This window comes from Podarcis gaigeae, assembly GCF_964106915.1.
Source record: "Podarcis gaigeae genome assembly, chromosome: 2".
NCBI classification, from domain to species: Eukaryota; Metazoa; Chordata; class Lepidosauria; order Squamata; family Lacertidae; genus Podarcis; species Podarcis gaigeae.
The window spans coordinates 59,484,756-59,512,269 of NC_139679.1; the positions used below are offsets into that span (position 1 = coordinate 59,484,756).

The following is a 27,514-nucleotide window of genomic DNA, read 5'->3' on the forward strand; positions in this document are numbered from 1 at the left end:
TAGCAGCTAAGCCGAGGTTTGGTTCAGTGTGTTGTCTGAACCCAGGATCATGGTTGAGGTCTCTCCTGAACTATGATATGTAGCCAAGGTGTGCAGTTACAGGTCCTAGTTAGGTAGGGGAGACATTAGCCACAATCCCATATTCGGACGACACACTAAGCCAAACCTTGGCTTAGCTGCCATCCCATGCTGGGGAGGAGCAAAATAGGTGCACGCTCCTTGTTGGGAACCAGCATTTTTGCATTGCCATGATAAATCATTCATTGGTTTAGAGTGATGTGCAAACCCAGCCATTGGGTTGGGCACATGTTAAGCTTCTGAACTGACCCAGACCCTGTGATCATCATCTGAGGTCCTTTGTGTGCCCCCTCCATGGGAGGTCCAGAGAGTGGCAACATAAGAATGGGCCTATTTTGTGGTGTATCCCTGTTTATGGAATGCTGTCCCAAGGGCAGCTTGCCTGGTGCCTTCATTACATATCTTTAGGTACCAGGTGTAAATGTTTCTCTATAAGTAGGCCTTTGCCTGATTAAATATTCTATGGCCTCTTAAACGTGTTTGTGGGAGGGGATTTGTTTTTATTATATTTATGTATTTGTGTTCTCATTTTCTATTTTTATGTTGTGAACCACTCTGTGATCTTTGGATGAATACAGTATACAAATATTATAATGATGATGATAAATGGATGCATGCAAGTGTTAAAGTTGTTTGGCAAGAAGAAACAATTTGATTCATTTGTTTATGAAAGCATGAATTGTAATTGTACAAACTTCTTGTATCTCAGAATGGTATTAAATATTGTTAAAACCTCTTTTTGCATTAGATGATGATGAAGAAACTGCAGAAGGGGAAAAGGAAGGTAATGAGATTGAAGATGAAGAACTTGATCCATTAGATGCATATATGGAAGAAGTGAAAGAAGAGGTTAAGAAGTTCAATATGAGAAGTGTAAAAGGTGGAGGTGGAGGTGGAAGTGAAAAGGTAAATTTTAAAAAATCATGTTCAGGTCTTAAAATAGTATATGTGCATTGAATCTGAAATATATGAAATCAAAACTAGTACCCTATAGGGTTTGCTAGTAGGATGGCTTGTAAAATTTCTAATGTTTATGACCTTTTCTTTTTAAAGAAATCTGGGCCAACAGTTACTAAAGTAGTAACAGTGGTGAAAACCAAAAAAGCATCTCCAGAAACAGAAAAGAAGAAAGGAGAACTTATGGTGAATGACCAAGATGCAATGGAGGTAATTACAACATGCCAAATTGTTTATTTTGCCATATGAAATCCCCTATAAAGTTTATAGATTTTAGAAAACAGTTTGTTTTAACCATGTATGTAACCCAGTTTTGTGGTGTTCACCAATCTATATGCAAAACTGTATATTTCCCACAGGAAAAATGAAGAGTTGCCATAGGTGTTGTAAAATATAATGGCATTTGCCTATACTTAAGTCTTAATACCTTCCTTTTGAGATTTACACTTTCAGAACTGCAGAGTCACTGATAATAATTAGAAGTAAGAAGGATTAGAATAAGCATCTTGCGAGGCCTTATGGTGGCAACAGAAGAGGGCAGCAATAGTAGTGGGGGGCTTACAAGGCCTTGCAGGCCACCTCTGCTTCTGCTAGCGTCTCCTGCCACCACTGCAAGGCCTCACAGGCCACTGCTGCCACCACCGCCATGAGAAAGGCTTGCAGGCCGTTGCCGCTTTTGCCAGTGTGGCAAGGCATTGAAGGCCACTACTACTGACGCCACCTCGACAAGGCCTCGCAGGCTGCTGTCGCTGCTGCTGCCCACTGCCATGACAAGGCTTCTCAGGCTGCTGATTATTGTGCCACTGCTGCCAGGCTGCCATGGCTACTGCCCCCCCCCCCCCCGTTGTTGATTTTGCCACTGCCAGGCTGCTGCTGCCTCTGCCGCCTAGAAGGCCTGCTGGCAGTCTGGCAGTCCCAGATTATTTCTTTTCACTATGACTCATCACCATACTTTGGATTGTCCTGAGTACCACCATTTGCCAAGTCCCAAACCAAACATTTGGATGAATTTTGGCTTTCCTGCTGCTGAAAGTGGCCATGAGGTGATTGATAATATCATTTATCAGTTTTAGACCTGTAAGTAGTAGCAGTTGCTAGGACAGTGTCCTGTTCGCTTCTGCATATTTCCTTATTTCAGATATTGTGATATACCACGATGTTTAGCTGGTGATATATTGCTATATTGGAAAGCAGTTATTGCCCAGCCCTAGACTGCTCTTAGTATAACTTTCAGTTAGCAAGGTAAGGTAAACATGCTCTGCAGAAAGCAGATTTTGCCTGAATATTACTTTGCCTGAATGTTTGGCTTTTGTGATTTTATAACTCAACAGTATTCTTCTGAAGAGGAGGAAGTAGATCTCCAGACTGCACTGACAGGGTACCAGACCAAACATAGGAAATTGCTGGAACCAGTGGATCATGGGAAGATTGAATATGAGCCCTACAGGAAAAACTTCTATGTTGAAGTCCCAGAGCTGGCTAAGATGACTCAGGAAGGTAATAACAACCGACAAAGTAGTAGTAACTCTAGTTTCAGAGCTGTTGCATTTCAGATGACCATGGATAAAAATAGGGAGATACCTGGCATACAGTAAGCATTCACGCTTACATGGGGGCTACATTCTGGGGATTGCACTATTTTGTATATAGTGCATATATAGCCAATTTTGTATATAGTCTAAACGCATTGGGTACAATGTTGGTGGGATTGCCAAATTCTTTTCTCCTGAACACCCACACCCTTCCCCCCTTTTAATTTTTTTCTTTTTCTCCAAGTGCTTAAAGCTGAATGTACACAAGTTAATTACGCATAAGTTGTAAGCTTACTGTGTTAGGAAAAGAGAGTCATCAACATATATTAATGCCTATATTAATGCATAACACTGCCTTTTGTAGTCATGCTTACAACATAGAAAGCTTATTGGAAATCTCAATATGCTTTATCAAAAACATTGCTGCAGAGGTCAATAATATCACATGTGCAGAGAATATCTTACAAGAGGGCATTGATTTATGTGGATAAGTTAATCAGTATGCTAATCTGGATTGTGTTTCAGAGGTGAATGCATATAGGCTGGAAATGGAAGGAATTATAGTCAAGGGTAAAGGATGTCCTAAGCCAATTAAAACCTGGGTACAGTGTGGTATTTCTATGAAAATCTTGAGTTCCATGAAAAAGTAAGTGAACAACAGCAAAATGAAGCATGCATGTCTTGAAGTATATATGAATTCTCCTTGTGTCTTTGCTTTCTGACTTGTGCTGTTAATAATAATAATAATAATAATAATAATAATAATAATATTTATACCCCGCCCATCTGGCTGGGTTTCCCCAGCCACTGTGGGCGGCTTCCAACAAAACACTAAAATACAATAACCTATTAAACATTAAAAGCTTCCCTAAACAGGGCTGCCTTCAGATGTCTTCTAAAAGTTTGGTAGTTATTTGTTTGCAGCACACAGTTACCATGTGGGTCTGTGTAAAAGAAATTATCTAACAAAGCCATTCAAATTCAAGATTTCAGGGTAGCTACAGGTAACTTAATTATTTAGTGTCACTTGTTCACTAATCATATATATGCTGTGATGTATTTTAATTTCAATTAATAATTTTGACTCTGTAATTTTTTTTTTAAAATGTGCATAATAGAAAGTTCACGTTCTTAACATACAATCTCTGATTTCCTTTAAGGCATGGCTATGAGAAGCCCACCCCTATCCAAGCCCAGGCTATACCTGCAATTATGGGTGGACGTGATTTAATTGGCATTGCTAAAACAGGAAGTGGAAAGACTATTGCTTTTCTGTTGCCCATGTTCAGGCACATCATGGATCAGAGACCACTGGAAGAAGGAGAGGGTCCAATAGGTACATGATAGCAACATTCTTTTTAATGCCATGCTGTTTGTGTGCAGGTTAATAATTTAATGGATCCACCATGAACTGGAAGTGAACTATGAAAGGAAATGCCTGCTTGTGCTATATAGTTATAATTTCACTATTAAATTTGGTAACTGTTCTCCTTGCCAGGCGGAGGGGAAGACAATACAGGATATGCTTTGCTTCTGTGTTGCAGGTGTTTCTTAAATGTTAATTTCTTTTAGCAGAATATGTGTGGATTAGTTTATGGAGCCATCCTCAAGTTTCCTTCCCTCCCCAATCTTTCTTCCCAAACACCGCCTCATATATATTGAGGTACTGGGTGCTACTAAGCAACTTCAGGATTTACTAAGGAAAAGCACCAGGTTGCAGTTCAAAGGAGAATGGAGCACAGCAGGAAATATGCAGCAAAATGAGGAACAAAACTGAAACAAAATGCAAAGGATGGTTGTCTGAATGTGCCTGTAAGCCACCAAGCTAGAGCTTTGCCAATTTGTTATCTAAAAAAACCAAGTTCGTGGCTTAATGGGAAGAAAATGGGTGAAATTCATATTTACCTTGTTTCTTTAAACACTTTTATATTGTACATAAAATCCTATACATCTATAAAATACCTATTACTATGACATATTAGATTTCTCTCACAAAAGAAAATTGTGTCATTCTAGAAATTGGATCTCTTTTGTGGAAGGAAATCTTGCTACCTTCTAAGCATGTGTTGGAAGTAAGGTGCTGAAAATGGTGAGATTTGTTTATGAGTAAAGAGTCAGGATTTTTGTGATTACACTGCTTTGTTCTTTTCAGCTGTTATTATGACTCCTACCCGAGAGCTGGCTTTGCAAATTACAAAGGAGTGTAAGAAGTTCTCAAAGACACTTGGGGTTAGAGTTGTATGTGTATATGGAGGAACAGGAATAAGTGAACAGGTACATATAAATCTTGTCTCGCTATTCATAGTGTCTTGATTTGTGTTGCTATCGGTGCAGAACTTGTTGGGATGCTTTTTCTTTTTTAGGTTTAAAGTTGCTTCTCTGTAAGAGTTGTTTAATTTAGAGAGAATACGAAGGTTACTATTTTGGTTCCATAGAGGCATGAGCTGGGCTCTGCTCTTGCAGCAGCCTTCCATGGCTATTCCACACTACACCCACCCCAAGAGGGACAGGACACCCACCGGGGCGGGGGGGGGGTTCCTGTTTCTTCTCTGATGCATACATTAGCAAAGGGGGCTTTTTGCTGAGCGATTTCAAAATCACCATCTTAGTAGCTCAGTAGGTAGAACATGAGACTCTTAATCTCTGGGTCATGGGTTCAAGCAAAAGATTGGGCAAAAGCTTCTTGCATTGCTTGCAGGGGGTTGGATTAGATGACCTTTGTGGTCTCTGCCAACTCTACACATCTATGAAACTGAATATGTTCCTGTTCTGGTAAAATTTTATGAACTTTCAGTTTTGTTGTTGAACCCACAGCTGTTGTTTTGACTGCAGAGCTGCTTTCACAATTTACCGTATTTTTCGCCCTATAGGACGCACTTTTTCTCCTCCAAAAATGAAAGGGAAATCTGGGTGCGTCCTATGGGGTGAATGCAGGCTTTCGCTGAAGCTTGGAGAGCGAGAGAGGTCAGTGCACACTGACCCCTCTCGCTCTCCAGGCTTCAGGAAGACATCTGCAGCCTAGGCAGCCCTGCGGGAGTTCCCGCAGGGCTGTCTAGGCTGCGGATGGCAGCCTGCTTCCTGGAGCACCAGGTGTGCTGAAAGCAGAGCGCCCGGCGCTTCGGGAACACATCCACAGCCTAGGCAGCCCTGCAGGAGTTCCCGCAGGGCTGTCTAGGCTGCGGACCCGGCGCGAGGGGCGCCCTGAAGCAGAGCGCCCCTCGCGCCGGGCAGACATCCGCAGTGTGGGGAGCCCTGTAGGAGTTCCCCGCAGGGCTCCCCACGCTGCGGATAGCAGCCTGCCGCCCGGTGCGAGGAGCGCCCTGAAGCAGAGCGCCCCTCACGCCGGGCAGACATCCGCAGTGTGGGGAGCCCTGTAGGAGTTCCCCGCAGGGCTCCCCACGCTGCGGATAGCAGCCAGCTGCCCGGTGCGAGGAGCGCCCTGAAGCAGAGCACCCCTCGCACCGGGCAGATATCCGCAGCGTGGGGAGCCCTGCAGGATTTCCCCGCAGGGCTCCCCACGCTGCGGATAGCAGTCTGCCGCCCGGCGCAAGGAGCGCCCAGGAGTTCCCAACAGGGCTCCCCACACTGCGGATAGCAGCCTGCTGCCCAGCGGGCAAAGTGCGCTAAAGCAGAGCGCCCTGCGCGCCGGGCAGACATCGGCCAGCCCCACAAGCTCGGGGGACAGCAGGGAGGCGCAGCGCCGCCATCCCGCTGTTCCTCGACCTGGTTCGGTTTCCCCGACCTGCTTTTGGGGGGGAAATAAAGGAAATTTTTTCCCCTTTATTTCCCCCCCGAAAAATCTAGGTGCGTCCTATGGGACGGAGAGTCCTATGGGACAAAAAATACGGTAGATAGTAATTGGGAGTTTCGCAGCTGCATATTTGGGACATTCCACACTTAATAATTCACAAGAAATGGAATGTATTGAGTCTAAACTCTGCCGCATAACAAGAGCGCAGTACTCAACTAAGTTTTATTTGGAATAGACCCATTGAAATTAATCAACATGGCTAAGTTAGCTCCATTAATTTCACTGATTCTACAGTGAAAGCTGGATACCACCCAAGGCAATTTAAATTACAATAGGTTGGATGCAGACTTTGCTTTCTATAAACAAAAGGCCGCCCTGAGCTAGCCAACTGCAGATTAATCTTTGTGGGACACCATAGTAAGTAAGGTGTTTGCAAGCATCTTACTATGTTTTGATTTGTTTTAACTGACAAAAAATGAGCCAGTCAGATGTTGCAGGGGAATAGTACCCCCAACCTTTAATGTTTACAGCTGAGGGAATTTGTACTAAATCACTGATGAGTAGAATAAATTGCTTAAGGGTTGCTGATAATACCATAAGTGTTATATATTTTAATTTTCCTCAACTTATTTTATAACCAGATTGCTGAACTGAAAAGGGGTGCTGAAATAATCGTTTGCACACCTGGCCGCATGATTGACATGTTGGCAGCTAACAATGGTAAGAAGAGACTTTCATTTAATGATTTTCTTTAATGATAAATAAATGGAACATTTTATTCATAAATGGAATTCTGGAAGTTATGTATTTCTTGAAGCTGTGATATCAGATATCGTGAATACAGTTATAAAAATGGTTCTTTCCAATAACTTTTAGATGTGGGTCTTATAAGTGAAGGACAGTAACTCTTAAGAATTTCTTAGAACAAGTACATGCATTTTAGATTTATATATCAACTTCAAAATTGGCTTACTTAGGATTACTGTTTCTTAATTTGAAGTTATGCTGCCTGTCTGATGCTTGTTGACATTAATGCAACATAGTAATTAACTTTAGTTGAAGGAAATATAGCTGCACATTTCTAAATTGAAGTAAATCCACAATTCATTTTCAACGAAAACATGAAATTTCTCCCATATATCGTAAGTTTTTCGTCTCAGTACAAATCAGAGACTAAACAGAGATATTGCAGCTTTAAAATGCTTTTTATTTCCGTATTGCATGCTTGTCAAATAATGTTTGATTTGCTTAAATATTGTACTTCAAAACCTCTACTAAACTGTTGACATTTGACTTCTGTGGGAAAAGTTCCTTCAAGAATTGTAGAACTGGGCTTCCAAGACTTAAGCCATCAAAGGTAGGTACATCATTGCAGTTCCCAAGCAATGTACACTTTTAGGAGCTGAATAAATAATGAAAATTCTGCCAATTAAAATGGGATAATAACATATGTATTTAGTCCTGAAGGAGGAGATTTACCTTTTATCCGCTTTAAATTAGCTACCTTAAAAGCCACATTAAAACAGCTTTTCTTTAAAGCAATATCATTGCTTCAAAATAGCCAAATTGTGTGTTCCTCCCCTTGTGTGTAACTCAGTCCAGCATCCAAATAAGTAGTTGAGAAATTCAGATCATAATTGATGATTGAGGTGGAAGTAACCTAGGGATCTGCAGAATTAAAGAATCACCTGGAAGGGAGCTTGTGGTGGAGTGCATAACCCCTATGCTGTGGAGAAAGTTCCATGCTTTCTTAGATTTTAATGTACCCCAAACTTCATGTCAGGGTTCTGCTCTTCCCATGTTCAGAGGAGGTTGGGTAGGGTTTTTCCTGCCTTACCCATTCCCTTTACAGCATATAGAAGCAGCAATACCTGCGGGTTTTAGACATTTCAATTCTTCCCTAGTTTTAAGTGTTTAAGGGTTTTGTTGTTAAAACTCAATCTGCTCTCATGTAATTCCGAATCACATGAGATAAGATCCTAAAATCCCAAGTGGACAGCACTACCACAAATGCAGGGTGTGTATGTGTTCTTCTGACCCCACCCCTTATTTTTCCATCCACACCCTGTCCTTCACACTGATTCATGACCCCCTAGTGTGGTGGGGGGAGGGCTTTAGATGTTGCTGCTAATGGAGGGGGGAACCCACAAATTGCATATGCAATGTGTGTAGGGCAGTGTGTTCTACTTACATATGGAGGTTCTTCAGTTCAATGATATAATGTAGAATTGCTACTGTGTACAACATTTAAGTTTAGCTTCAAGTGCCTTTTGTATTGGCATTTCTGAAAGAATCTGTTGTGATTTATTTTTAAAGACAAATTCTTTGAGTTTAGACCATAAAATAAGACAAAAGACATACTATGCATAGACCCATTTGCCACTACAATTGGGGTAGCTTTTTAAAGACTGAATTATAAGTGTTGAGGTGTGTCTGAAGGTATGGGAAATGGGGCTTGTACAATTCTTGTTGTTAGCTGCTGTCTAGATGATTCTCATCTTCAAATCAGTGTGAGAGGTGCTGCTTCTGATGAAAAAAAAACAGTGACAAAACTCTTGTCTTCTTTGTGGTTACTTTCACCCATCCTAAATATTTCAAATAATAATCTATGTAGAGGCTTTTGTGGGGCTTCTTCAGTTAGCTCTTGAACTTTGCCTTCCACACATGCGCTGTAATCTCTAATATGTTTTTTTCTAGGTGGCGCTCACAGATAGTGGCTGATGTGGCTCGTTGCTTCACCTCAGTCTTAGTTTTATGATGTGTTTTGGTGAGGGCTGTTTTCTGAATTTTACAGGTTCTTCTGGCCCTGTACTGGTATGCAAGAGAGGAGTTTGACAAAATAATGGGCCTTGTGCATCAGTACACAATTGCCAAAATGTCAGTGGAGCAAGAGATAAGGCATTTAGCAAATTGCTTTTCTAAAATAAATATAACGTTTAATGTTTGTTTAGCCAGTAGTCAGAATATGTACCATTTTATTTACATTTGCTGTTGAAGAAAAATGGCCTTTAGATTTATTATTGTTTCCTCTTTATTTTTCTCTCGCCTTTTCATAGGTCGAGTGACAAATCTTCGGAGAGTGACATATGTTGTCCTTGATGAAGCTGATAGAATGTTTGACATGGGCTTTGAGCCTCAGGTGAGAATGGGAAACTACTAGACTTAGAATAATTGTATTGTAGGAGTTGGAAGAAGTTATGTGTGTCTTTTTAGTTTAGACCTTGGGCCACATTGCAACCCTCCAGGTCTTTCTATCTGGTCCTTGGAACTCTCCCTAAACCACATCCTGGCTCTGCTTTGCACCATCCTTGAGTGGTTTGCCTAGTGTCAGTTTGTCCTCGAACACTAATAATGCTACTTGCTTGGCTGGATGAAAGATAGAGAAGGATGTGTAAACAGGTGTACAAACTAGTTTGCTGTACAAAGCAAAATTAATATTTGTTGTGCCCATCGTTACCTCTGCCCTTGCCCATGTGGCCTCTGAAAGACGCCTAAAAGTGATTTCAGCTCCCAAGACAAAAATAGTTCTTCCATCCATTGTTTAGAACATACTTGATTAATCTGAAATGGGTGCCTGGAAAGTTCAAAGGCTTGGCTGGCACATACTTAGCCCTATAGTGCCGCCTGCTCCCCAGTTCAGTAGACTATATACAAAGTAGCATCAGGCAACAACAAAAGGGATGTATTTAAGAAACTCTAGAAGGCTTATGCTTGTGGCAAACTTATCAGAAAGATTAGCCACCACTAATGTAGACACAGAAGTTTCTTTTCAGTAGAATGCAGGGGGGTTGTTCTGCACTTTTTGTTGCAGAATTTGTACAGAAGTAGACCTGTAAAAATAATCCTTATAGGAGATTGTCCCATGCCCAACAGTAAACAATGTCCCCAATATTCACTTGCTTTCCAATTACAATTTTCTTTCAGTAAATGAAAAAGCACTGAGAGCATATTGCTATTTGAGTATTTGTACAACCAATGTAAAGTGTTGGGGTAAACCGGGCATAGGCAATCTCAGCCCTCCAGATGTTTTGGGACTACAATTCGCATCATCCCTGACCACTGATCTTGTTAGCTAGTGATCATGGGAGTTGTAGTTCCAAAACATCTGGAGGGCTGAGTTTGCCTATGCCTGCTATGTTCTATAGGCTTTTGCAAAAATGTTTGGTTACTAAAATGTTTCCCAGAACTGTCTATGTAAGGTTTTGTATTGCATGAGCTAAGATGCAAGTAATTTGATGAATTGTGGTGTTAACCTTCCCTTTGAACTTGCTTTAGGTTATGCGCATTGTAGACAATGTGAGACCTGATCGCCAGACTGTTATGTTCTCTGCTACCTTCCCTAGAGCCATGGAGGCTTTAGCTCGTCGAATATTAAGCAAGCCAATAGAAGTCCAAGTTGGTGGTAGAAGTGTCGTCTGCTCTGATGTGGAACAAAAAGTGGTAAGTTTCAGGAATACATTTGCTGCATTTGCAACAAACTGCTCAAAACTCAGTTGTACATACAAAACTATACATCCAAGAAGGCTTCAGCTCTGGATTGTTTTGAAAAAAATAGACCTCTAAAATACATTCACTTTACAAAGTAGGGAATAGTGATTATGTTTATCCTTGTCTTACATGGCTTTGGCTAGTGACAAAAATATCTTACAGTAGTGAGATTTATTTTTCCTTATACCAAGGATATGATTTATTTTTCCTTCGACCAATGTTACTATTTGTATCCACAGTCTATGAACTGTTGTGCCAGGAAGCTTATATATAATGGGAGCTTCCTAGCAGCACAGCTCTTTCTTGTACTTCTTTCATAGCAGGGTGACTCCCCAACTCCCAAAAGCAAGAGAAGAAGAGCAGAGCCTTGGCCCACTTCCTTAGATGCAGCTGTAGTTTTTCTTGCAAAAATTAGCAATTTGCACTATCAAAATTAAAGCAAGAATCATAGAGTTGAGATGGAAGAGAACTGTATATTGACATACTTGATTTTTACTTCCAGTATCACTGGAAGCCAATTTAAGCAATTACCCGTGAGATGCTGTCTCCTTAAACTATGTTGTTCTTTCAGATTGTCATAGAGGAGGAGAACAAGTTTTTGAAGTTACTTGAATTATTGGGACATTATCAGGAACAAGGAGCTGTCATTATATTTGTAGATAAACAAGAACATGCTGATGGATTGCTGAAAGACTTAATGAGAGCCTCTTATCCCTGCCTGTCTCTTCATGGAGGTAATGGACATTATTCAGTCATTACATCTAGAGTAATGAAACCTGAATAATGTCATTTCTCAACATCTGTATTATGTGTCCTCCACAGGTATTGACCAGTATGACAGAGATAGCATAATCAATGATTTTAAGAGTGGAGTGTGCAAGCTTCTTGTGGCCACATCCGTGGCAGCCCGAGGTCTTGATGTAAAACATCTTATGCTTGTAGTCAACTACAGCTGCCCCAATCATTATGAGGATTATGTGCACAGAGCCGGCAGAACTGGACGAGCAGGGAACAAAGTATGTATGCAATATTTTTTATAAATAAACTGCTAAAAATGGTACTCTGATAAAGATGAGGTAGAGAATTTGTAGAACACTGCAGGTGGATCAGTTTTAAATAAAGGCTATTTTAAATCTAGGGTCGCGGGTGGCGCTGTGGGTTAAACCACAGAGCCTAGGACTTGCCAATCAGAAGGTCGGCAGTTTGAATCCCCATGACGGGGTGAGCTCCCATTGCTCGGTCCCAGCTCCTGCCAACCTAGCAGTTTGAAAGCACGTCAAAGTGCAAGTAGATAAATAGGTACCGCTCCGGCGGGAAGGTAAACGGCGTTTCCGTGCGCTGCTCTGGTTCGCCAGAACCAGTCATGTTGGCCACAGGACCCGGAAGCTGTCTGCGGACAAACGCCGGTTCCCTTGGCCTACAGAGCGAGATGAGCATGCAACCCCAGAGTCGGCCATGACTGGACCTAACGGTCAGGGGTCCCTTTACCTATATTAAATCTCATCTAAGTTATGATTTAAATCAGCAGGAAGTTCATTTTGACATTCATGTTTTCTGAACAAGCATGCGTTCTAACTGATCACTCAGTTAGATCAGAAGATGATAATGATAATAATCTTGTATTGGTTTGTAACTATATAAAGCCATTGTGTAACCTCAAGGCAGAATTCAGATTCTTTTGGCCATGCATCCCACACCAGTTTTGTACTGTAGAATTATGTCTGCTTCAAGGCAACCATATTCATATGCAGGTACAGTAAGATCACTGCAGTCCTGGAACAATTTAGCATGCTAATTCATGTTGCACTGAACTATGGATAATGTCTATGTACAGCATATGTTTGCATTGTTCTAGTTTCTTTTTAAATTAGGTTATTTTTTAAAGAAGACCTTTTTATAACTGAAATGTAGAAAGATAAAATTAAGACTTAAAAATGTAAATTCTAGGTTGCTTCCAGTGCTATGCTAGTGAGATTCTGCTGGTGCAACAGATCTTCTCCCCCCCCCCCCAATCTTCTCTAGAGTCCTCCCCAACTGTCTGGACTTGATGAGTGGGCTGTTGAACACACAATGGTTTCTTGCGTCAGTGTAGTTGACTTGTTGGATGCTGCCCCCTGTCTCTTGCTTTTAAAAAAAGCTAAAAGTCAATCCTAGAATGTTGTCAGGTCCTGTGGAAACATTAGCAAAAGAACTGTGATACCACAGAAGTTAGTGACTACATTCCCATTGATTCACCTGTGGGTCAAGAAGTCGCCACAAGATTAAAACAGACTGGTGTCTTGTGATTGCTCTTCTTATCTGTCACTCTATTTGTTATATATTTGGTTGCCCCCCAAACAGTGAATTAAGTTCTTCACATTAGCTTGGTGGGTTGTTGTGTCCTAAAATATAACTGCCCCCAAAGTTTATACATAATATTTTATTAACAGGGTTATGCCTATACCTTCATTACTGAAGATCAAGCACGGTATGCTGGTGATATAATTAAAGCTTTGGAGTTGTCAAGTAATCCAGTTCCTCCTGAGCTGGAGAAGCTTTGGACCGACTTCAAAGATCAGCAGAAGGCTGTAAGTAATCCGCTTTTCCGTTGTCTGATAATGTTTGTGCAAAGACAAAACAGTTGTTAAATAGGCTTCAGATGGGCACTTGTTGGGACATAGTTTTAACGTGGCTTTTATGGGGCTGGAGCCAAAGTGTCTTCTGCTCAAGAACACCTCCCACTTTGAATGTTGGGAGAGAAAAGTGAAACTAATCCAAATATGTTTTTCTGAGAAAGCAAACAGTAGCTTGAGGCTTGCCATAGAGCCTGCCTGTTTGAGCACTATGTGTCCTTGTTTGCAGGAGCTTTGTTCCTTTTGCTTTTTGAATCCAAGCTGTACTTTTAAAGTTTGGAGGCCATGCTGTAGAGTTAGGCCTGGTAATAATATAATGAGAAGGAGGTAAAAGAATGTAGTTTACTTCAGACTGCTGGTTTGGTGATGGCATTTTTGAGTGCTATTTTGTGCAACAACTTCTCACTAGTAGAAACCTAGAAAAGGGGGTGCTCTGTGTTTGTGTTTTAGTTTTTACTTCTAGGAAGTTTCATACATAAGGAGCAATAAAAAATAGCACCCACCCCCTACCTGCAGCTTGAAGTGGTGTTATCTATTGTCCCTTCCATTTTGCTGCATATGTACATCATGCCTCGATTTATAGGCTGAAAGCATTGCAGTTTCATTTTTTAGTTTTTCATTAAAATGCTGCTTGGGTGTGCATGGAAATATCTAAAAAAGAATAAGGGTTCAGTGGATTTGTTCTTTTTGTTCCACAGGTGCCATGTAGTTATTTTTTAAGGTGAAATATATTTCTATTTTATGTGTGATACCTGTTAAATCTGCTTTTTTGTTTCTACATTTGGACTTTTTCTGCATATGGAATTTTTCTACCTGCATTATTTGTTGTGAGTGCTTAGCAGCACTTTAGCAGGGTCAGCTCCCCCATTCATTAACATAAACAAGTATAAAAATATTTGCAATAGACATGTTAAAAGCTAAGTTGGAATTTTTATATTGTGGAAGTGACTTTGAACAAGGAGATTTGCCTTTTAGGAAGGGAAAACAATTAAGAAGAGCAGCGGGTTTTCTGGGAAAGGATTCAAGTTTGATGAAACTGAGGAGGCTTTGGCTAATGAGCGGAAGAAATTACAAAAAGCTGCACTTGGCTTGCAAGATTCAGATGATGAAGATACGGCAGTTTCAGTAAGTATTTAAATTTACTTATTAGTATAGCATTTTTTTCATATATACACATAGTAACTACAGAATTGTGACTTGCTCTTTCTGCTTCTGTTCGGATTGATTTCACAAAAACATGGTTGCTTGTTAGCTGAATTTCCTTTTAATATACAATTAAAAGGATTTTTGGCATTCAGATGCTTCATACTCTTTACATTAAATGGAAACTGAATACTGGATGGCATCCAACCTTGCACAAGTGGACATCCCCTTGTGCAGCAGGAGTTTCCTGTCTTCACCTTTTGTAGGCCCCTGGTAGCTCCCAGGCTTCACTCCAAAAGATTGTCAGATCCGCTGGATCAGATTTGGGGACATGTGAGGGGCTTCAGGGTTGAGGAAAGGAAGGGAAGTCATGTTACACAAGTGAAGTCCCTTGCAGAGATGGGCAGACATCACTGGATGTTACCCACTGTTTATAACAAAGAACCTTGTGAGACCTTGAAGACTAACAGATTTATTATACGTACACTTTTGTGGGCTAAAGTCCAGTCCACTTCATCAGATACATTTGATGGAGTAGATTTTGGTCCATGACAGCTGTATGTCATAAGAAATTTGATACCCTTCAATGAGTCACAAGGCTCCTCATTGTTTTTTTCTGCAATGAACTAATTTATCTGCCTTTCTTGAAACTGTTTATAATGAAGGTCAGGCATGGTTTTCAAGTTTTAATGATTTTTCTATTGCCTTTCACTCAAAATGAGACTGTCAACACCCCAGGCCGAATTATTTCAGAGACTGATTTTTGCTTTTATTCATATAATAGGTGGAATTTGGCGTTGCACACATCAGATGGAACAATCCTGCCTACAGTGTGCTTTTCTGGGGGGTTCTGACCTCCCCCAGAGCCAATTGTAGGGGTCACACAGGGGGAGGAGATGGGAGAAGCCCCATTACAAAAGGAAAAGCCCTTGCACTGGGCTTCCACTGACAGAGTTGACCATAATTTCCAGAAACTTGAAATTACATTGTTTTTTTTCTTTTTCAATAGATTGACGAGCAGATTGAAAGTATGTTCAATTCAAAGAAAAGAGTAAAGGACATGGCATCATCTGGCGGGACATCTAACGTTCCTGCCCCAACAGCAGGAAATGCAGAAAAGTTAGAAATTGCTAAGAGATTGGCATTGAGAATCAATGCACAGAAGAATCTTGGAGCCGAGGCACAAGTATTGGTCTCTTTTCAATTTAAGGTCACCCTCCTTTACAAAGCAAACATTTCTAAACTTTTATTGAATATGTTATATGTTGCCAACTGCATCCAGTAGAATTCTCATTATCTGGACAACCCTAAGAGACACACACATTTACACTGGGGTAAAAAATGGTGTAGACATTGTTTACAGAGTTCTGTATTAAAAAATGCTCAGTTTTGATTGACACAAAACCACAGTCCAAGTTAAGCAAAAAATTCACATTCCCTTTTAATGCCTTTCTGTGGTTCTATATATGAAACTATCCCAGAAGTGAGGAGTGAAGTATTTATTTTGAATAGCTGCTATAGCAGGGATGAAGAACCAGATGTTGCTGGGCAGTCTAGGAATTTGATGGCCTGGTTAGCAGAGCAGAGGGCACAGGGCATGAAAAGGAATTCATATATGGGAGGTCCAGATAACCAAAAGTTCCACTGCATATATGTTGGTAATATTTGAAGTGTTTTTGATGTGACTGTTGATGCAGAAATTCAAAGTATTAGTGCCAGTAACTGGGCCAACTATGAAAGTTATAAATACCTTAATAATTTTTCAAGGTCCCTAAAAAAAATCATTAACCATATTTGATATGCAAATATGCCTTTTTAAACAAAAGTTCTTTGTAGAATGGTATTTCTGCATGAACAGTTTTTTTGTGGTTGGCTGTTAGCATGCTCAGTAACAGTGATTACTGAATAAGAATTTTCTCATTTTTGTCATTCTCATTTTTTTCATGAACGCTTCAGTCCCAGTTTGGGATAGATAGCAAAAAAATAGGTGTCTATTTAGTCCCAGAGGACATTAAATAAAATTAAGTAATATGTTTGTTGACCAAAAAACAAGGGAAATAGAAAAGGGAATATGTATGTACAGTGGTGCCCCGCAAGACGAATGCCTCGCAAGACGGAAAACCCACTAGACGAAAGGGTTTTCCGTTTTGGAGGTGCTTCGCAAAACGAATTTCCTATGGGCTTGCTTCGCAAGAGGAAAATGTCTTGCGAGTTCCTGCGGGGTTTTTTCCCTCCCCCCCCCTTTTCTAAGCCGCTATCTGCTTATCCGCTAAGCCGCTAAAAGCCGCTAATAGCGCTAATCCGCTAAGCCGTCAATGGGCTTGCTTCGCAAGACGACAAAACCGCTAGACGAAGAGACTCGCGGAACGGATTCTTTTTGTCTTGTGAGGCACCACTGTACTAATGCTAAACAGGCCCAACTTATTTCAGCCATAAAGTTAATATCTGAAAATGTAAGGGTCTGGTGACTTTTGCTTCAGTGTATCTGAAGAAGTGTGCATGCACACGAAAGCTCATACCAATAACAAACTTAGTTGGTCTCTTAAGGTGCTACTGGAAGGAATTTTTTAATCTGAAAATGGGTTACTGTTCATATACTTTTTGCTCTGCATGAGCCACTTCCTAGGTGAGCAGTATTTTGCCCACTATTTGTGTGCAATGTGGAGAACATGCCAGAATCATGAGTTAATGCAAAGTTCCCGGAAAACCTTAAACAGGATCTCTTTTCTCTGCAACAATATTTTGGCACTTATTTTTTTGGTCTGAGCTATCTTCTCTGACTTACTCTAACCGATCTAGGAACATAGAGGGAATCATACTATAATGACCAGTGTTGGCCATGCCACCACAGTACTATCAGGGAGGGGTGTACGACACATGCCCTGGTTGCTGAGGCAGCTGTGCGGACGCTCCCTGCCTTGCTGTGTGGCAGTGAAACTGCCACAGTGCAGTAAAATCGGGAGCATTCCCAATGCTGAAGCACCTCAGTCACTTTTTCCTATCTTGGCATGCTGAGGTAATTTCACTGAACTGCAAGAGAGTGTGTTGACTCAGTTGTCTTGGTAACCAGAGGCATTAAAATGCTACAGAATTTATTTGCTGCTCTTTCAGCACAGACTCTCAGAGCAACAAACAGTCATAACATAAAACTAAACAGTAAAAATTTAGTTACAATCATAAATAAATAAATGCAGCAGAGCAATAAAAACATATGAAAAGCCTCCTGTCACAGCAAAAAAAAAAGAGCAACCAGTTATAACAGCTAGTTGAATGATCAGTGACTGGTTGGGATCATTCAGAGAATAAATAGCATGCCAGTCAGATTATCACTAGCTGGTAAACGACATCACCATACTAATTTTAGATTACTTTTGGGTGTAATCTCTTCAATTCTATTGGTCCTAGGATTTTATGTTTGGGGTGAATTCATTTTGCTAAGAAGCGAAGGGCTTTTCTCATAGAAGGTATTTCATGGTACAGTGGTGCCTCGGGTTACAGACGCTTCAGGTTACAGACTCCACTAACCCAGAAATAGTACCTTGGGTTAAAAACTTTGCTTCAGCATGAGAACAGAAATTGTGCGGCGCCGGCGGCAGGAGGCCCCATTAGCTAAAGTTGTACTTCAGGTTAAGAACAGTTTCAGGTTAAGAATGGACCTCCAGAACGAATTAAGTTCTTAACCCAAGGTACCACTGTACTAGGGTAAAACCCCATTCCAAACTTAGGCCAGAATTCAAAGATGCATGCAACTAATTGCATGCAGAAAATGCAGGTGTGGATTTCTGGAACAGCAGTGTTTGGAACAGAGGAGTTACAAATACAGTTTTTTGCCTAGCATTGTTTTCTTTTGTATAACAAAAGCATCCTGAAACCCTTGGGCTTTTTGGATCTCCACCACTTGGTTGCTTATACAGAGTTGCAACCTAGGAAAGGAAGTCATAACTTGGGGGCAGCTGTTTTGAGAAAGTGCTTAATCCTGTTCCAGATTATTTTCCTCTTACTATAAAGCTGTTAGTCCAAGCTCATTCTGCAAACAAGCCAGCACAATACAGTTTAGGCCATGTTTATAGACATACCTGTATGTAAACCCGTGCAAAATTGGACAAGAGCCTGCTAACGCTTTTCAGCATTTTCATTTAAAAGCATAATTGGTAGCAAAATGCTGTTTTAGTTTTGTTAGGCCAAACTTGATGTGCTGGGGCAGCCATGTTTATTTAGGAATATGTCTCACTTTCATGCCTTAATTGGGCAGACATAAAAAAGAGTACATGGATGAGGGAAGCTAGGCCATCCCTTACTTTGCCTGGTGCTCCACTGCTTCAAAACATTCCCAGCCAACTCTAATATCTGAAGTGGGGAGAAAAACATTTGCAGCAGAGGAAGCCAGCCATTTTGGGCAAATGAAAGAATAGCTCTCCTCACTGGCATATATGCCTAGGTGCAAAAAATAAAATAAAATAAAAATTCAAAAAGGACAGATGTTCTGCTTCATAGCTGCTCCAGTCACTTATAATTTGGCCCATAGCTGACCTACCCAGTTGATAATGAATTGAAGAGTTTGTAATGAGAGCAGCTCCACTGTTAAAATTTCAGGGTCTAACAATATATGAACAAGATCACTCTTGGAAAATACACTGTGCTGTTTATTATCTAAATAAAATAAATATCCAGTATTGCAGATCTGTAGATTGTCACAGCAGTGGCCCTAGCCTGCATTATTTATTCTGGCAGTTCCTTCCAAAACCTGGGCACGTCACATCTGCTATGACCTGGATTATAGCTAGTGCATTTCTGACCACACTGTGTTTGATTTCAGGCTTAACTTTTGAACACCAAGACCGCATGGTTCTGCTCATAATTGTTTCAATTTTTTATGTGAGGTGTGCTGTGCTTATATATATAGTTGCTACTAGAATGCAAAGACTGTCTGAAGGCCCGATTTTATGATTAAAAATAGCAGTTTATGGCACTTTAAAAATTAAGAAATTTATTATGACATAAACTTTTATGGTTCATCATCCATGAAAGCTTATTCAATAATAAACTGGTTAGCCTTTACGGTACCACAAGCATTTTTGTTTCCAGTCTTTTTAACTGCTTTTGCTGCAACAGGCTCGCATGGCTACCCATCTGGGAATTTATATGATTAGTTATCCTGGGATAATATTGTCTTTGTTTCAATTCAACATTTGTTTTGTTTGTACTTCCAAGGGGGTTTGGGATTAGTCAGTGATAGGGATGTCTCATTTGTGCAGGTTTAGAATATATATGCACAGATGGTTATGAAACAACATTCATATGCTGATAAAATTCTTGTACTACCTTGTGCTGTGGTATGTTTCTGAAATTTGTTTTGTTTTATTAAAAAAATACCTTATTACAGGATGTGATGCAGCAAGCTACAAATGCTATCCTGAGGGGTGGCACCATTCAGGCTCCAACCGTATCTGCAAAGACCATTGCAGAACAATTGGCTGAGAAGATCAATGCCAAGCTGAATTACGTGCCCATAGAGAAACAAGAGGAGGAAAAACAGGAAGGCGGACAAAATGAATCTTTTAAAAGATATGAGGAAGAACTGGAGATCAATGATTTCCCACAGGCAAGATTTTGTGGTGGTGGATTCTTCATATTGCAATGGTGACTGGATAGCTCAGGGCTCTAGCTGGGAATCTAGTAGACAGTTTCTTGCTAGCATAGGTTCTTAATTGCCCTATCCATCCTTAATATTATCAACTGTTTAACTGCTGCTGTGCAACTATGGAATTTCTCACTAGTCAGCAGCATTTGTGGTTTAATGAAGGATTGAAACTTTCACACTGAAAAAGATATTCTTCCACTGAATAAGATTTCCTTACTTTTTGTTTTCTGACCAATATTTTTGTTGTTGTCTTGAAAATTACTTTAAAAATATGTCGACTATATTCACACTTAATAATCCATTGACATTCTGCCAAATAATTTTTCTTTCCAACTCATAAAGGCACTTCAGAAGCTCACTGCAGAGACTTCATTCATGAACAAAACTACACTTCCACCAGGGTGGTTTTTAAATAAGAGATTATCTGAGGAAAGCTTGCACATATATATAGCTGTCTTCTGATAATGTTTTATATAGACTATTTCTGATACATTAAGAAGTGTTTAGCTTTTTAAAATTGTCCTGCATAGTGATGAGAGAAAAGAACTATTAAATGGCGCTTGTATTTTTTATAAAATGTTATTTATAATATTTTTTTTTTAAATTCTAAATATCAAAGCATTAATCACTTACAGTATCTCCCCATTTCTGGTTTCCGGTCATTCTGTTATGCTACTTACTGTGAAGTCCCTTTGTTTAGAATTCCACTTAGCCTTTTTAAATTTAATACTTAGCATCTTTCCTTTTCTTTGCTTCTTTTGTTTTACAGACTGCCAGGTGGAAAGTAACATCAAAGGAAGCTCTGCACAGAATAAGTGAATATTCTGAAGCTGCCATTACAATCAGAGGAACATACTTTCCTCCAGGCAAAGAGCCCAAGGAGGGAGAACGAAAAATTTACTTGGCCATTGAGAGTGAGTATTGCTAATCATTTCCACTAAAACAATATATTTACTACAGTCTAACAATTGTTATGGGAAAACTCCCATTACAGCCGTCTGGTGAATGTAAAATGAATGCCACATAGGGCGTGTTTTTAGCAAGCATTTTAGCAGCTAACTAGGCTAACAATTCTGTGTCCAGGGCAGCTGTTTACCAGCTCCATCTGGTATGCAGGCTGAGACTCTATCTGCCCGCAAACTGTCTTGCCAGAGTTGTGCATGCTCTAGTTGTCTCTCGCTTGGACTACTGCAATGCGCTCTATGTGGGGCTACCTTTGAAGGTGACCCGGAAACTACAACTAATCCAGAATGCGGCAGCTAGACTGGTGACTGGGAGCGGCCGCCGAGACCACATAACAAGTGTTGGTGCTGACCTTTAAAGCCCTAAACGGCTTCGGTCCAGTATACCTGAAGGAGCGTCTCCACCCCCATCGTTCTACCCAGACACTGAGGTCCAGCACTAAGCGCCTTCTCTCGCTTGGATGCCCTCCCACCAGATGTCAAAGAGAAAAACAACTACCAGACTTTTAGAAGACATCTGAAGGCAGCCCTGTTTAGGGAAGCTTTTAATGTTTAATAGACTACTGTATTTAATATTTTGTTGGAAGCCGCCCAGAGTGGCTGGGGAAACCCAGCCAGATGGGCGGGGTATAAATAAATTATTATTATTATTATTATTATTATTATTATTATTATTATTATTATTATTGAAAGTCAAGTGACTTGTGGTCCTGTGAAAAGATACCCAGACACATCTATTGTTGCTGTCTTAAAGGGCAAAAAAAGAGGAATTCTGCCTTGTTCTAGAAAAGTTGGCACAGCAGGTGCTATGTGCTGCTGTTCTCAGTGAGGTGGGAGAAGTGCTTGGCACAAATATTGGCTGTAGTGATTAACCACATAGTCGATTTGACACAAGCCAGTATTCAGGAGGGTACATCTGCAACGAGGTGTGGAAAACCTGCAATATTGAGCAGTTTCAGGAGTCAACATGGTCTGACATTTCCCTGTGTGCCCACACCAGCAGAGGGCTCACTCTTGACCAGAGTGTCCAAAACTGCTGACAAGAAGAAATTAAAGGAGCAAGTTGAACAATAGTAGCTTTTACATTTTTAAATACTGCCATCTGGACTTCCCATTGGTTCACCTGGAGATGAAGGACAACGGATGTGTGTTCCGTTACAGTGGAAGCTCATTACAAGCCACCTTTCCCATCAACAGTGGAAGCTCATTGCAAGCCACCTTTCCCATCAACCAGCCAGCGACTTGACCTAAATATATTTGCAATGATTTGTCAAAAGCAAGGGGAAGTGCAGGGCTTCTAGTGGTGGCATTTTTAAGCTTGAGCAAAACAAGTACCCAGTCTTGACCAGGGTAACACACCAGAGTAGATTCAGGTTTGTCCTCCCTAACTGGAAATGCCCATACAGTAGCAGGATGAAATGTCAGTGGTAGACAGGGCCTGTTCCCTCTCTATCTATCAACTGAAGGGGGGTGAGCACACTCCACTGCATTGTTCTAGTTCTAAGACCAACACCAGACACTCCTGGCAGCCTCAGTTATTGGAGCAGGAATCTTCCATATTGTCAGATGTTTCCATGTGATGGGGAGGGGAGCCACATTAGGGCCAGCTCCAAGAACTTAACAAGCTCTAAGGCATATACAAATTTGTATCACATCTTGCATGTACAGGTCATCTCAGCAACTGGGGCTCTTGGGATGCAGCAGGTAATTGCATCTGCACATCAGCCACCATTTTACTTTTGGCTCCAGCTAGGAGGATGGTAAGGGGTGTGGGTGGCGCTGTGGTCTAAACCACTGAGCCTTGGGCTTGCTGATCAGAAGGTCGGCAGTTTGAATCCCTGCGACGGTCCCAGCTCCTGCCAACCTAGCAGTTCAAAAGCACGTCAAAGTGCAAATAGATAAATAGGTGGGAAGGTAAATGGTGTTTCCGTGGGATGCTCTGGTTTCGCCAGAAACGGCTTAGTCATGCTGGCCACATGACCCGGAAAAACTGTTTGTGGACAAATGTCGGCTCCCTCGGCCAGTAAAGTGAGATGAGCGCCGCAACCCCAGAGTCGTTCGCGACTGGACTTAACTGTCAGGGATCCTTTACCTTTTTTATTTTTTAAGGAAGATGGTAAAAAAGATTCTACAAGCCTCTTTTCCTACCTCTTATCTAACCACCGTCGGCCATAGCCATAAGATGCTGCCAGTGTAACTTCAGGATGTTGAATTCTTATTTACAGGCACATCTCACTTTTTTCTTTGGGGGCCTTTGGAGCCCATCATCGAGAAGGCCTCCTTTCAGATCACCACCCACAGTGTCTGCTGGGAGCAAGACATGGAGCAGGGTTTCCCTTATTTAATCAAAGTGTGCAGGCAGGTTCATATGGGAAGCCACTGTTATAGACCTAAACTATTTTAATGGCTTTTAAATTTGGTGTAATGTTATAGAAAGAGAGAAATGCATCACTCCTGTGTAGCTATTCAGACATACAAAACTCACTAAATAGGTAACCCTGGCAAGCACGTTCCCATACGTATATCCTTGTTATTAATTTTGGTGGGAACTCCATGCAAGCCCCATGGATTTAAGGCGACATGAGGGTGCTTGTTCCATTGTTCACTAATTTCTTCTTGCTGTTTTTGCTGAATTTCTTGGTAATGTGAATATGTATGTGTATAACATTATGAAACTTAATGTAGGTTTAATGTCACAATATACGAATTATTGGATTACTGAAGCACTTTCATGGCTACCAACACAATGTGATTCCTCTGTTTGCTTGCTTCGTCCTTGATGATTTAATTTTTGTTTACTTTCTGCTTTCAGGTGCCAATGAATTGGCTGTGCAGAAAGCAAAGGCAGAAATCACCAGGCTTATCAAAGAAGAGCTTATCAGACTGGTAGGTGAAATAGTCATAATTTTTGTCTGAAATTCCAGGTATTTCATAGCAGTTATCAGCGGTGGGGAGCAGCTCACCCATGGGCTTAATTAGGCCTTTCAGGCTTCTCCTTTTGACATGTGGCATGAGTTTGGTCTAAACCACGCCCACCTGTCCAACACCTGACATCGTGTGACAGCAGGTGAGGGACAGGTAAATTCACATGGTTAAAATGTAAAGGAATAAATAGGAGAGCAGTCAATTCATCCTTTCCAGCCACTGATAAAATTTGGCACTTTGGTATCTTTTTCTGTTGCCCTGCCAAATTTAAAAAAGCACCAGATTAAAGGAAGAATGCATTTCTTCTTTTGCAGCAACAACTTGAATTCTGGGGTTTTCCTTTTGATCTTAGAAGTGTATTAAGCTAGAGCTGCAAAGGAAAAATCAGGAGCACGCTTAGAGATTCAAAAGAAAATCACCTGATGTCATATGACAGGTGGGCAGCCCCACCCATGTGTAGAAACTGCTCAAGGAGCATGAAGGAATTCTGGATTAGCCACATGCAGTTTGCCACTTGTGCTATAATTCCGCAATACTATCTGGACAGATTAATCCTACGAAGTTCATGGAGCGCGGGGGAGACTCAGGGGTGAAGTAGCCTCCATTTCCAAAGCCCTACCAGGTTTATGCGAGACAGGGCAAAATATAGTTGTGTGGGTGGCTTTTTACCTAATCCTCCCTCTTTTTTCCTCACCAATTCCTTTGTTTGAAAAACCCTCCCATTGTTTCCAGTGGGAGGGAAAATAACCTATACCAGCTCCAGAACTGGTATAGTTACTCCTGCGTTCTCGAGGCATTTCTGGGAAATGGAGGAGCTTTGGATCCAGGAAAGCCAGTGCCTCCCCCAATCTGCCCTGACATGCTCCTGTAATGACTCGCTTTGTTTTACTGCCTTCTGAGCAGAGGACAAATAAGCTGTGGCAGCAGGGCTTTGTGCTGCCGAACCAGTGAGGCCTCTGATCATGGTCCTCCCTTTCTAGTCATGGAGAGGAAGGTTCAAGTTATTCAGCAGCCTCCCAGGCGCCCTCCACAGAAGCATAGGGTTGCTTCCTTAAGCTATTTATACTTAATACCTCAAATCCAGAAATACTGGACCAGTCAGCCCCCCAGTGTTCTTGCTAGTCTGTTATAGCAACAGATAGAGACAGAATATTGTGAGGATTTTGCTGTTAGAGACATCTCCCCAAGGGGTTAACAAACATATCCTTGTACATTAAAAAATTAAGAGGGTTGCATATGTGCTTCTTTGGAAAAATCTCTTACCTTTCCATAGAAGACAACTGATTTATTTCCTTTTGTAAATTGAAGCTTTCTTTTTTTCAAAACCAGTGTTAATAATTTTCTGCTCTGTATCATGTTTCTTTTGGATTTGGATTTGGGATTCTTTGTTTATTCCATGGTGAGCTGACTTCAGACACTTAAGCTCACAATCAAATGCTTTATTGAGCTTTCCATTATGTGTTTCCTTGCCCTTAGACACTCTTGTTTTGCTACACTGTAATATACTTTTGTTACTGTTTTTATAATTGAGTTGGCTTAGAAAGTATGCTAACTACATGTCTGATTATTCATATACTGCTTTCTTCTCTTACAGCAAAATTCATACCAACCAACCAACAAAGGAAGATACAAAGTTTTATAAATATTTGGAGTAAATATGTCTGCCAGTTTTCATTTGTGAAACTTGTCATTTCTGTTTATCTTAGCTATTTACACTGCTTATTGTAAATTACATTTTTTAATGTAGTCATGCTGGATTTTTTTAAAGATCAAAATTACTTTTGTCAGGGGGTCCTTTTCTGCACAGATTACAACAGTTTCAGGAGGGCATAATTAAAGTTTTTTAAAAAAAATTGTGTGCTTCTAAGTATACAGAATAAAATCAGTTACAACTTTTATGGACAACTAGTATAAGCTCAGCTTGAAAAATCTTGAACAGGGGGTGGTAGTTGTACTTCAACAAAGGTTGAAGTTTCCCACCTCGCATAGAAAAAACCTCCCTTGCCCATCTTCCTCCCATTCCGAGTTAGATCAGTGAGAGGCATATGAACTTCTAGAACCATATAAATGGCCTGGAAATCATGAGTACTTAAACTCCTAATGGACTTTGATGCATAAGGATAACAAAAGTAGTGTCTGTATATTTTCCTGCAAAATGAGAAATTTGGAAGATTTAAATAAGTTTTCTATATATGTCTGGTTTTAGGAATTAGCAAAAAAGGTTTTTTTAAAAAATTGAACTTATTATTTAATGAGAGAAATCATACTTCCATTACATGAGAAATCTTTTCCATAAGGGAAGTACAGAATTAGTCAAGCTTATTGTGAATGTGTGTGTATATATATTCTTTAATTATTTCCCCCCATTTTTCTGTGTCGGCATATGAGAAAATAGTTTGTCAGTCACCTCCAATGTTGGTGGCGATTGTATCAGAATATGGTAGCCTACTTGAGACAGTCTCTGACCTGTAGACACTTAACTGAGAACATAGTCTAACTCTCCCTGGTTCCAAAGCTGTTCTGTTTTCCACTTCTTATCACATTAACATTTATGAGAGAATTTTTCTCAAATTCTTGTAATTTTGCCTTTATCATTGCATCACTGGTGGTATCTGTGTAAACAATGGCAGTAATAATTGGAGCTGAAAATTTTTCCAGTTTTGAAATGTCTGTCTTGTAGAAGGGTGTGATGCTATGGGGCAAAATCTAATTTTAATATGTAAAATGTACATTGATCTAAATAAATCAGGCTCAAAATTTAATAAACTGAAACACCAAAAGAAGCTCATGTGTTTTTCAAAGCATGAATTGCCTTTAACTGTGTTGGACTTCCCAAAATATTTTGCCAGATTAATGACATGTGCTGATTTTATGTTTCACTTTTCAACAGCTTTGACTTGCCATGTGGTAGGAGTGTAGCTGTTTTGTTTTTAAAAGAAAATCTAAAACACTTTCACTGGGCTGTAAGAATTCATGGGAAGGTGAGGAGATTAGCAGGGGCATGATTATGCTGTTAAATACTTTGCGATGGGAACTACTTTGAGAAGCCATGATATTGGAAACATTTCATTTGAGAAGATACTTAATTCTTTCTATACCTGTAATTTTCAGTTTTAGAATGAATACAAGGTCTTTGTAAAGAACAATTTCATTATATGTGTATTTTCTAACTTCCTCATAAAATAAAATAAAACGTCATTGTGTATTCCTTTTCTGAAAATATTGAATAGCTAAGGTTTTTTCCTTACTTGGCTCAGACTTGGTATTTCACTCCAGCAGTTCAGCTACATTTTTAAAAGGAAGGTTAAACGTCAGGAGCTCTCTGTGATAGGCAACAGGTCACAAGAACTACAGTTTCAAATCTAGAAACATTGAAATGCTTTAAAACTAAGGTTGATTTTTTTCCTCATCTGGATCTGAGCTTA

At 40.4% G+C, this 27,514-nt stretch overlaps 1 protein-coding gene across 4 annotated transcripts in view; it reads left to right on the top strand.

Moving 5' to 3' along the window:
• DDX46 (DEAD-box helicase 46) overlaps positions 1–27,309 on the top strand; it is a 37,574-nt gene extending 10,265 nt beyond the window's left edge. For 2 of the 4 annotated variants that reach the window (XM_083728377.1, XM_083728379.1), the window contains exons 7-24: positions 827–984; positions 1,132–1,245; positions 2,367–2,532; positions 3,093–3,213; positions 3,728–3,903; positions 4,720–4,841; positions 6,960–7,038; positions 9,375–9,457; positions 10,594–10,758; positions 11,378–11,540; positions 11,629–11,822; positions 13,236–13,373; positions 14,394–14,543; positions 15,571–15,771; positions 19,945–20,163; positions 20,972–21,116; positions 23,977–24,050; positions 25,684–27,309. In XM_083728377.1, the coding sequence (XP_083584503.1) occupies positions 827–984; positions 1,132–1,245; positions 2,367–2,532; positions 3,093–3,213; positions 3,728–3,903; positions 4,720–4,841; positions 6,960–7,038; positions 9,375–9,457; positions 10,594–10,758; positions 11,378–11,540; positions 11,629–11,822; positions 13,236–13,373; positions 14,394–14,543; positions 15,571–15,771; positions 19,945–20,163; positions 20,972–21,116; positions 23,977–24,050; positions 25,684–25,731 (2,516 nt within the window). In that variant the 3' untranslated portion in view covers positions 25,732–27,309. The remainder of the gene's footprint in view (positions 1–826; positions 985–1,131; positions 1,246–2,366; positions 2,533–3,092; positions 3,214–3,727; positions 3,904–4,719; positions 4,842–6,959; positions 7,039–9,374; positions 9,458–10,593; positions 10,759–11,377; positions 11,541–11,628; positions 11,823–13,235; positions 13,374–14,393; positions 14,544–15,570; positions 15,772–19,944; positions 20,164–20,971; positions 21,117–23,976; positions 24,051–25,683) is intronic. The other 2 variants (XM_083728380.1, XM_083728378.1) reach the window with 1 other exon arrangement.
• Positions 27,310–27,514: the final 205 nt, after the last annotated feature.